General features: G+C 31.8%; 1 protein-coding gene across 5 annotated transcripts in view; it reads right to left on the bottom strand.

Moving 5' to 3' along the window:
- Ge-1 (Enhancer of mRNA-decapping protein 4 homolog Ge-1) overlaps positions 1-12,772 on the bottom strand; it is a 153,944-nt gene that overhangs the window by 64,555 nt on the left and 76,617 nt on the right. For all 5 annotated transcript variants that reach the window (XM_075355780.1, XM_075355779.1, XM_075355778.1 and 2 more), the window contains exon 14: positions 1,848-1,970. In XM_075355780.1, the coding sequence (XP_075211895.1) occupies positions 1,848-1,970 (123 nt within the window). The remainder of the gene's footprint in view (positions 1-1,847; positions 1,971-12,772) is intronic.

Consider the following 12,772-nt stretch of genomic DNA (forward strand, 5'->3'; position numbering starts at 1 on the left):
ACACAACTTTTCACACAAAAAAAAAATGAAGCACCTGTATAAAAATAACTCTGATAATTAGGCATATGACCTTCAAAAAAGTTCCAATGTCATATAAATGACCACATGTTTAAATATAAAATTTTCTGCTCTTTTCATTGGTGGGGTGAAAAATAGGTCACTCCACTTGAAAAAATCTGTTAACCTTGAAAAAACGGTCAAGATCAGATCCAAGATCACAGGTGTTCCCCTCCAGTCTGAGTAACTGTAGTCTAGATCATTTTTTTTTTCTATTGTGTGTAGTTTACAAGAAAATTGCCTGGAGGATTAAAATGTGTGTATATGTGTATGTGTGTGTGTGTATGTGTGTATATATATATATACACACACACCTTTATATATATCCAGTATTACCCAGTATATATACATATATATAGTTTCCACATGCTGTGCTTACTATCTGTGAGTGCAACGTTAGCTGGTAGATGTCGGGGGATACTTGCAATTCACCTATACACCTGTACACACATTCCTCCCCACCAAGCCAGCTAACTGTGAAACTCTCCTCTATAAAAGTCCCACCACTATCAGGCACCTATAAAAGACCGTTCCAGCAGAATGAATTATTATTCTACCACTGGCCTCCCCGGAAGAAAGAAGACCAATAAGAAGTCAGAAGAAATTTCCTAGCTGGCCCAACATGGGACCTCCTGGCAGAGGCCAAAATCCTTGTTAGAGCAGCAGGCCTGGCTGACCTACTGACTAAGCCCCGCTGAGTGTGGATGCTACTTTCCTGCCTCAGTTTGCCAGGCTCCAAGTGTCCTGGCTGGCCCAGCATGATGCCTACTAGTGTCAGGAGGCCTAGGGATGAAGATGGAACTGAACAAGCACCGAGGTGGTGCTTGTCTATTGCTGAGGTAGCCATGCTAGCAGAAGATGAACGACACCGATCCGACACTGCGAGACTCTGGGGACCACTACTGCCATGCTACAGTGAGGACCCAACTGCCACTGAGGGGAAGGTTTGTCTGATTCCAGATGAACTATAATTCCTCAACTACAGCTGAGCCGACATCGCTGAGATCAACTTCTGGACCCAACAGCCCTTCTCAGGATTACCTCACAAAACCCACAAATGATCATTTTCAGAACCATTACTATACAAATCTAAAATAAATCTTTTCAGGCTACTATAAAATTCTTAGGTGCCACGTGCTGTTGAAGCCATTCGGCAACAATATATACACACACATTTTTTTTTTTGAAAATTCAAATTCATTAACATATTGACTCCACTGTACTAATAAAATTTAATATTAAATAAAATATAAAACACCAAAACACAGTAAATATATAAGTTAATAACTCATCTATTTATTGTGTTTTTGTGATTTATATTTCATTTAATATTAAATACATATACATATGGACAGCATAACTTACATGTACACTCATAATATTATTTGAAATTTTAAAACATAAAACATAATTTCAAATAAAATGAAAACAAAAGAATATGTTTTAATGTAAAAATACAGACTTTTATTAAAACAAATACAGAATTTAATACCAACTGAAGATGTGAGACACCATGAGAACAAGTTATTGGAAATTAATATGGTAACTTAACTTATCTAATTATTGTGTTTTGGTGGTTTATATATATGTGTGTGTGTGTATGTGTATTTCTGCGCACTTACAAATATACACTTTTTTCCTTATAAATTAGATATTACCTGAGCAGAATTTTCAACAAATTACAACTGCTAAGAATAGAAATTAATTTATTTTCACAACTAAAATATCCACATAGGTTAATGTAATACTGTTATACAAATAACATTATAAAATAGTACAATAACAAATACCCATTCAATTGTTCATCCTCAATAGTTCTTGCTTCTTTTGTTCTTATAACAGGTGCCATTGGTGTCATTGGCCACTCAGATTCCTCTGGTTTTGAATCTGGTATCACTAACTCATCATCAACTCTGTAATAAAATAACTTTTCATGAATAGAAAGAACATCTTTTAAAAATACTTTTTCAATACTTCTTTTTTATAAAAAATTTTTTTTAGAGAAATTTTTGAAGAAGTTTCATAAAAATTACATGTGTATATTTTTCCAAATAACTCGCACAAATAGGTCAAAATATAACCATGATTTGATTATCATAAATTTTTCTAAGTATATATATTGTTTTATCAAAAATTAAAAATTATGTAAGAAAGACCAATGAGTTAATATTACAGGAAAAAATAAAATAATATTCAAATTATAAATAGTATGAAGTATATTCGTGAGTTGAAACTAAACTAGTAAATTCAAGGAATATCATTTCACATAATAAAACATTATTATTATTATTAGTCTATCATCAAACTAATGCAGAGACAACTAAACTGCATCCGCTATCACCAAACGAAATGGAACCACACAAAAATGAAATTTTACAGTCCACCATTATTGATCTACAATAGGTGAGAATAAGTAAGAGGTTAAGATGTTTTTTCCATATCAATAATTTAAAGTTGGAAAAAGTTAATAAATACTTATGTCAGTCAGGGTAAATTTCTAACTAAATTTCAAAACTACCAAATCCACAAGTTCTGAAATAAAAAATTACAAACCAGTAAGTTTTCCTTTTTATTTCAAAAAAGTCTGAAAAAGTTACACATTACACACGTTATTAAAACAGACATAATGAAGTCAATAAGTAGCTTTTAATGAAGAATCTATTAAAAGCATCATTCAATCTCATAATAAAGAGAATCAAAAAACATAACTTCTCCATTTTTTACATATATAAGGCTTTAAATTTAAAAGAAAAATTAACAGGAGTACAACTGCAGAATTTTTTTGAATACATTTTAGACATTGTAGTTACAAAAATAACAATTAAACAGCTGTTTTTCACTTAAGCAATAGAAAAATTTTGATGAGAATAAAATTCAGGATTTTAAAATGACATTAGGTCACAAATTTCAAAATTTGTTAAGATGAAACTTTCAATTTAATGTCAAATTTTATTTTTCACTTATATTAATGGTACAGAAACATTGTAAGAAGTCCGGTATAGCAGGCCTGAGTAACGGATTCCTACCAATTATTATTAAAGTAATAATTAGTACAATAATTGGAGGAATCCAGAAAGCGACAAAAAGAAGAAGCCTTTTTGTATAAAGTAGGTCCGTTTTACAATTTTCTTTTGTTATACTGCCCACTAACACACTATGAACACCAATTGTACGGTGAGAAGAGACCAGATTTGAAATTCATGGGAACAAAAGCCTCGGTCGACTGTTTTCACGCTTCGACTTGGGTCCAGTCTGGCAAGTAAAGCCACTAGCAGTACAAATAGCTCTGGAAGACCAGTTGAAAATCAGTTCTGTTCTGTGAGATGTTACTACATCAGTCCAGTGAGGAGAGGCTGCAAGTTGTGTGGGTTCAGCAGAGTTCTGCAAACCAGTCCAGTCCAGCAAGATGTTACCACATCGATCCAGCAAGGAGAGTTGCAGATGTGAGTCTGCGAGATGAGAGTGTGAGATGTCAGTCCAACAAGGAGAGTCCTGAATCCAGTTAGATACAAGTAAGGTGATGCCACAAGTAATGTCTAGGAAACATGGAAGTTATAAAGGTTTAGAATTGACAAATTGAGATTCTTCAACAGCTGTGTAAGGGTGAAAGTGCCATTAAATTATCACAGGAGTTCAGAATCCCTTGTATGTCAATAAACTATATTAAAAAAAATGCTGATAAAATATAAGGATTTATGAGTAAAATGGAAGTTACTTATGGTGATTTACCGAACAAAAAGAGAATGAGAACAGCAGAAAATGCTGAACTTGATGGAGGCAGTATACATTTGGTTCACACAGCATCATAGTCAAGTGGTTCATTAATTATTGAGGTAGCTTTTCAAATGAATGAACGATTAAATAGTGATCCAGATTTTAAAGCCAGCCAGAGTTGGCTAAATAGATTTAAAGTGAGGCACAGAATTCGTCAGCTTGCAATTTAGGATGAAAAATTAAGCGCTGACAGTCAGGTTGTATCTGACTACTGTGATAAATTTAGTTAAAAAAAAGTCTTAATTTGAGTCGTGCACAGGTGTATAACTGTGACAAAGTGGGATTGTCCCAGAAGGTGCTTCCTAAGAAAACCTTAGCATCTTCTTTTGAGAGCTCTGCGGCTGCATACAAAGTAAGGAAAGAACGTGTCTCAATTCTTGTATATTCCAATGCAAGTTGTCATCGACTTCCTCTAGATGTTATTGGCAAGTCAAAAACCCAAGAGTTTTTAAGCATATAAATCGTGACTTATTACCAGTGAAATACTTTTTGCAATGGAGTGCTTGGATGACAATAAATGTTTAGCTGGTGGTTTTATGATGTTTTGTGCCTGAAGTCCAGCGACATCTTACAGAAAATAATTTACAAGCAAAGGTTACTTGTGATGGATAGATAATGCTCCTTGCCATCTGGTTGGCAAACTGGAAGCACTAGATTTCAATATAATTGCCGTATTTCTAACCGCAAACACAAACTGTTTATTCCAGCCTATGGACCAAGGGGTCATAATAAGTATGAAGCTATGTTATAGAAAAATCTTGATGCAAAATTTAATTTTCTGCAAAAATGAATCACAGGTAGAAGATTTTAGGAAACAGTACGTACACCATAAAGGATGCAATATATAATATTGCTGAAACATGGCAAGACAACCCGGAAAAGACGTTAAAGTTGAGTTGCAATAGACTGTGGCCTGACCAGCTACCAGAACCAGAAACTGAAGAAGGAAATGCAGACAAAAATTTGAAATTAAAAGAAATTTGTGACAGCATTCCTGGTTTAAATGATGTTACGAATTAGCAGATAGAAGAATGGGTAAAATTAGACGACACAGATTTAGGCTACGAAATATTAAATGATGAAGAAATTGTTAATTATATTAAAAATAGAGAAAATTTAAATGAAGGTGCCAACAATAAAGTAATCGATGGTAATCCAGTGATTAAAATGAGCTGCAAAGAAGTCGTGGAGATGCTAACGAAATGCATAGAATGATATTTCCATCAAAAAGAAGTACAGGTGGCGAAGCTAATTACTATGCAACAAATTTTTCAATTCGCATTAGAAAAAGAATAGAATGTTAAAGTGCAAAGAAAAATTACACATTTCTTAAGAAAGTAAAATGAAGTGTAAACAAGTAAACATAAATCTAAATACAGTACCTTTTAGGTTATAGGTTTTATAGATAAAACTGCTTAAATAAAAAAACATAGACTTACAATGTTCTGTAGTAACTGTGTGCAAGTCTTTGACTTACGTATTATAGTGTTGTATGTGTAGTGACTTTTTTAAGTACAGTACAGCATATACGTAATTTTTATAAAAAATTGTGTAAAGAGAATGGTTTACTTATGGTTTAAGTATACTACTACATGTTGCTGTATAATAAAATACTAAATGTTCAGTAGAATACTGTAGTTAAATTTCATTAGTTTGCAGTCTTTTTATGACATGTTTAGTAACTTGGAGGGGGGGGAGTAACAGTTAGGCCAGTACAGCGTTAATTTTTATGTAATCCAACTTTTGTTACACTATTTGGTAATTCGTAATTACCAAATATATTTGGTATTTTCGTTAATTCATCACCCCCTAGTCCCAGAGGTGATGTATTATTGGGGTCCTACTGTAATACTATTCACAATAAAGATAACAAAACAAAACCTGTGAGAATTATCTGTGTGAATTATTATTATTTACTTAATCGTAAAATATTTCTGAATATACTGGAAAAAGTGTAAGAGAAAAACTGAAACACCTCTATGAGGAAAAATAATATGGGTCCATAATGAATTAGATATTTGCCATGCAACAGGTGATTGGGAAGAGTTGCAGATTAAGAGAAAAAGCAAATTATAAGTTTTGTAGATATTAATAAAGCACTATTCTTACTTTTGTTATTTATCACTGATTTTTTTATTACATCAGAGGAGGGGAAATCTCTAACAAACACCATACACCCGCACAGATGGTAGTGTTGGGCTCTCACCCCCTAAACTGTTTAGTCCCAACAGTGTCAGGACTAAAGCCCCTTTATCACTGTTAAATGAGACTTATAAACAGGTAAGGAGTAAAATAAAAAGCTAAATAGCAAGAGTATGGTTGTTTACTGTTTTTTTTTTCTTGTTTTAGAGGGGGAGAAAAAGAGTACACAGTCTAAAATCATCTTACAGCATTGATAGAAGAAATAGGAACATACTGACTATTTTAGTTAAAATGTCAACATTTAAATCCACTAGGGATTTAAATAAACATAAAGTAAAGTATTGTTAACAATATGAAATGATCAAAATGGAAGAGATTATTTACAAATTCAATAAACATTAGGAATGATATAAAGACGAGTAGGAACCTAAACACTTTCTTAAAGCTATTAAGACGATGGCTAATTAATATTGATGACGCTGAAAGTATATTCCATGTAATTACATGATTTATGATTATATATATAATTAATTATAATGCTTTATACTATTGGTCTAAATTTTTTAAATATATAACTTAATGGGTAGCACTGGATGAAAGTTTTATTAGTATACGTAAATATTTGACAACAATTGATCTTCTCTATACTTAACTGCAGAATAGAAAAGTTTCTGCCAGAGTAAATCATGAATTGAACCAAAAGTAATTCTCCTATATAAGATAAAACTGCTTCCTTTTTGTCCCCTTTTTCTTAACTAAACAGATTAATATAAAAGGGATAGTGCCACAAAATGGGCAAGATCCTTGTGGCCACCTAATCTTTCATCTTTCACAAAACTCACCTCCGAATATAAATCATAAAAATTAAGTATAATTAAGTTAAGTTAAGTAATAAATATTAAATCATATTATAAAGCAATGTTAATATTGGTTCTAGACTATGAATAGATAACCTTAGAGTAAAATTATAATTAGTATTACGATTACTCCATTAATTATTAATATTAAATTTCTAGTTGAATTTTTCAGGTATTTAAGTTATGAAATGTCTGAGGATGGGAAAGTCAAACAGAAAATTAGAGCAGAAGGCAGATAGTTTATGATCTAACATTTCTAACAGTGTAATATGTATCTATATAGAAATATGTATCTATATCACATTGATTATCTTTTGCTTAATATTTCTTAATTTTAATATTATGACCTCAACAATGTTACACACCTTATTTTAAAAAGAAGTAAAAATGGAGGCAATGTGTATACAGTAAATTTCAACCAATTTTTCTGTTCTTTATTCAAAACAGACTGAAAAAAAACACTAAAAATTTTAATGATATTAGTTGATTTTACTTACTTAAAAAGTAAGATATTTTCAACACCAAGTTTTATCTTCAACACATTAACATGCTCATTAAGTTGCAGAGTAGCTGTGTAAAGCACAAAGTTAACAACAGAAATTTAAAAAAAATACACAAGGTATGTTCCTTAAACAAAGGTTATTTTGATATAAAAACAACAGTGAGCAACACAGGAAAAACTTTATTAAAATAACTTCACATACAAGTTTTACTTTTCACATAGTCGTTATTCAGTGCAAAAGATTTTTTTAATCATTCTACTAGCTGTATCACCGTTTAGCTGAACTAGCTGTATTACATATTTTTCATATCATTCTACTAGCTGTATTGCTAATCTTCAGAAGGTTTTTCAGTCAGTGATTTAAACCAATTATTACTTCACCTTTCAAGTTATAATTTTCAAACTTCAATAATGCTTAACCATTGTTTTAAATAGAGAGACATAATAATCATTAGGTGTGAGGACAGTACTGCACAGATTATTCAAGTTTTATAAGTTTGAATAAAGAACAGAAAAATTGATTGAAATTTTTCATACATTGCCTCCATCTATACTTCTTTTTAAAATAAGTTGTGTAACATTTTTGTTTTTGTTTTTTGAAGAAGAGGAAGGCGACTTTTGGACAGGTGACTTTAGAGTAATTAACTCAGCGTCAAATAATGGGCAGGCAGGAGTAGGTTTCGTGATGAACAAGAAGATAGGGAGGAGTGGAGTACTTCAAGATGCATAGCGATAGTCATTGTAATAAGGATAAAATCAAAACCTAAACCGACAACGATTGTTAACATCTGTATGCCTACAAGCGCCCATGATGATGATGAGGTAGAATGTGTATACGAAGAGATTGATGAAGCAATTTAACACGTAAAAGGAGATGAAAATTTAATAATAGTTGGAGATTGGAATGCAAGCATTGGAAAAGGCAAGGAAGGAAATATAGTGGGTGAATACGGGCTGGGCAAAAGGAATGAAAGAGGGGACCGACTTATAGAGTTTTGCACAAAGTATGATTTAGTAATTGCCAACACCCAATTTAAAAATCATAATAGAAGAATATACACTTGGAAAAAGCCAGGCGATACTGCAAGGTATCAGATAGATTATATCATGGTTAAGCAAAGATTTAGAAATCAACTAGTTGACTGCAAAACTTACCCTGGAGCAGACATTGATAGCGACCATAATTTGGTGATAATGAAATGTAGGTTGGGGTTTAAAAACCTGAAGAAAAGGTGCCAGATGAATCTGTGGAATTTAGAGAAGCTTGAGGAAGAGGAGGTAAAGAAGATTTTTGAGGAGGACATCGCAAGAGGTCTGAGTAAAAAAGATAAGGTAGAAAATGCAGAAGAAGAATGGGAGAATGTTAAAAAGGAAATTCTTAAATCAGCAGAAGCAAACTTAGGCAGAATAAAGAGAACTGGTAGAAAACCTTGGGTTTCAGACGATATATTGCAGCTGATGGATGAACGTAGAAAATATAAGAATGCTAGTGATGAAGAAAGTAAAAGGAACTATCGGCAATTAAGAAATGCTATAAACAGGAAGTGCAAACTGGCGAAAGAAGAGTGGATTAAAGAAAAGTGTTCAGAAGTGGAAAGAGAAATGAACATTGGTAAAATAGACGGAGCATACAGGAAAGTTAAGGAAAATTTTGGGGTACATAAATTAAAATCTAATAATGTGTTAAACAAAGATGGTACACCAATATATAATACGAAAGGTAAAGTCGATAGATGGGTGGAATATATTGAAGAGTTATACGGAGGAAATGAATTAGAAAATAGTGTTATAGAGGAAGAAGAGGAAATTGAGGAGGATGAAATGGGAGAAACAATACTGAGATCTGAATTTAAGAGAGCATTAAAAGATTTAAATGGGAGAAAGGCTCCTGGAATAGATGGAATACCTGTAGAATTACTGCGCAGTGCAGGTGAGGAAGCGATTGATAGATTATACAAACTGGTGTGTAATATTTATGAAAAGGGGGAATTTCCGTCAGACTTCAAAAAAAGTGTTATAGTAATGATACTAAAGAAAGCAGGGGCAGATAAATGTGAAGAATACAGAACAATTAGTTTAACTAGTCATGCATCAAAAATCTTAACTAGAATTCTATACAGAAGAATTGAGAAGAGAGTGGAGGAAGTGTTAGGAGAAGACCAATTTGGTTTCAGGAAAAGTATAGGGACAAGAGAAGCAATTTTAGGCCTCAGATTAATAGTAGAAGGAAGATTAAAGAAAAACAAACCAACATACTTGGCGTTTATAGACCTAGAAAGGGCATTCGATAACGTAGACTGGAATAAAATGTTCAGCATTTTAAAAAAATTAGGGTTCAAATACAGAGATAGAAGAACAATTGCTAACATGTACAGGAACCAAACAGCAACAGTAACAATTGAAGAACATAAGAAAGAAGCTGTAATAAGAAAGGGAGTCTGACAAGGATGTTCCCTATCTCCGTTACTTTTTAATCTTTACATGGAACTAGCAGTTAATGATGTTAAAGAACAATTTAGATTTGGAGTAACTGTACAAGGTGAAAAGATAAAGATGCTACGATTTGCTGATGATATAGTAATTCTAGCCAAGAGTAAAAAGGATTTAGAAGAAACAATGAACGGCATAGATGAAGTCCTACGCAAGAACTATCGCATGAAAATAAACAAGAACAAAACAAAGTAATGAAATGTAGTAGAAATAACAAAGATGGACCACTGAATGTGAAAATAGAAAGAGAAAAGATTAAGGAGGTAGAAGAATTTTGTTATTTGGGAAGTAGAATTACTAAAGATGGACGAAGCAGGAGCGATATAAAATGCCGAATAGCACAAGCTAAACGAGCCTTCAGTAAGAAATATAATTTGTTTACATCAAAAATTAATTTAAATGTCAGGAAAAGATTCTTGAAAGTGTATGTTTGGAATGCCGCTTTATATGGAAGTGAAACTTGGACAATCGGAGTATCTGAGAAGAAAAGATTAGAAGCTTTTGAAATGTGGTGCTATAGGAGAATGTTAAAAATCAGATTGGTGGATAAAGTGACAAATGAAGAGGTATTGCGGCAAATAGATGAAGAAAGAAGCATTTGGAAAAATATAGTTAAAAGAAGAGACAGACTTACAGGCCACATACTAAGGCATCCTGGAATAGTCGCTTTAATATTGGAAGGACAGATAGAAGGGAAAAATTGTGTAGGCAGGCCACGTTTGGAATATGTAAAACAAATTGTTAGGGATGTAGGATGTAGAGGGTATACTGAAATGAAACGACTAGCACTAGATAGGGAATCTTGGAGAGCTGCATCAAACCAGTCAAATGACTGAAGACAAAAAAAAAACATTTTTGTTAAGCATTATAAAGTAGAAACAAAATCCAACTGAACAGCTTTCAACATATTTTTCTGTACGTGAAATCCATGAGAATCAAGATAAATTATGTCTAATCTTCAAACATAATTTTTTAATTTTTTGTTAAGTGCTCAATCTCCTTCATTATGGTAGCGCTACAAAAATGTTTAAGCTGCAGCAAAATGTTTTTCCTTGTGTCCATCTGTCAACATTTTGTCACCCACCAGGCACACAGCCTTCTGTAATCCAGATTTTCTATTAAAATTGTATAAACCACTGAATGCAAAACAACTGGAGATTCACTTACTTGCATGGCTGTAAATCATGTTTTCATGAATTTTATTTGTACATTTTCCCAACAAATTGTTTACGATAACAGACAGGCGATTCCTAAGCAATTTTATTTATTATATTTTACATTAATGTACATGTACAAACATAAGGTAAAAGAAAGAAATAATCCCCGATTCCAAGTTCAAATTAGTTTCAGATTTCTTAGTTCACGCTCAACAGTAGTTACATTACAAAAAATGTACTTTTAAGAAAACCAAAGGTTAGTTGATTTTTAAATTAGGTAAAGTTTAACTGAACTTCAAAGTATAACAAACTGAATTATCTAATAATGTATCTCTAAGTCTTACCCAGAGTTCCCACCGAATTTTAAGATTCAGTTTTTCTGACCAATTTAGAAAAAAATTTCTGACTCATAATTTATGCTATTGCTGTTTACTCTGCAAAAGAGATACACATTTTATTTTTTCCAACCTCCACCATCCCCATAGCTGCCCAATTCATGTCTTTATTATTTATCACTACATTCATTTTTAATTATTTTTTTCAATATAAACACATACATTTAAAGTTAAGGCTATATTTTGTGATAAATTGTTTCAGTAAATTACACTGCAAAGTAAAAAAAACTAAAAAAAACAACAATATTTAATAAGTTTCTTGCATAAAAATGATTATGGCAACTAAAACTAACACAGATACAAAATAAAATCTAAAGCAATTTTTAAAAATAGTTGGCTCACACCTAAGATTGCTTAAAAAATTTTCACAAAACTAGTATACATTATTTTGCAAAGTATAAAAGAAACATAATATTTAATAACTTGGTTTGCATAAAAATGCTAAACACAGATTTCAATTTTTTTTTAAATAAGTATGATCACAACTTAAAGGGAAACTAAAATCACTGTGACTAGAAGTACAAATAAGAAAACTAGAACAGAACACCTTATTTTACATAGAAAACAAACATTACTAACATTTACTTGAAAAATATTTTGTCATTATTATTCTAACATATACCAAAAAATTAAAAGAATAATAATATGAGATCTCATTACATACGTATTATGTATAAAACATAGGGAACTTTACTTCAACATTTTTTGGATCCTATTGATTTGACCTTTTCTAACAGTATAATTTTGGCAGCTATGTGTTCTTCTTCTGCCAAGATTATAGTTATCAATTTTTTCCTTTCTCCCTTCAGTTTTTTAATTTTTGCTTGCATTTTTCTTTATTTTCTTTTTTCTACAAGAAATTCTTCATGTCGCCTTCTAGAGCTTCTCACTTCAGTGAGCAATTTTTTGGTAATGAAAACATTGTCCTTGCCTACAGCATCTACAATTGCATAAAAACCTTTTTTGATAAATTATTGTCTCTTCCTGCAAATTCTACACAAGACATTTTTTAATGGAAAAGCCACCTCTGAAAATGCAATTCTCTGAAATGTTTTGTAATTTTTCCTGATTTTTTTAAAAATTCCTGACTTTTCCTGCCTGTAGGAACTATGTTACCAATTAAAGAAAATGGAACTCACAATCAAAATTAAAAAATCCTAAAAGAAGTTTTTTATGTTCAGCTGAAACATACAATAATATTGAGAATAATAATGAAACCATAAAAACACAAAGTGGTTTACTTGCCTTGCAACTAATGCTACAATAATGATATTTCTGCTGTAGTTACATTATAACTGAGATGTTTATCACAATTAAGGTTAAATGAACATCAGAGTTAAACAAATAATTAAATGTAAGGGCAATCTGATTTATAAAAAGACAATCACGAACCGACTT

Source organism: Lycorma delicatula, chromosome 2, assembly GCF_047948215.1.
Source record: "Lycorma delicatula isolate Av1 chromosome 2, ASM4794821v1, whole genome shotgun sequence".
Lineage (NCBI taxonomy): Eukaryota > Metazoa > Arthropoda > Insecta > Hemiptera > Fulgoridae > Lycorma > Lycorma delicatula.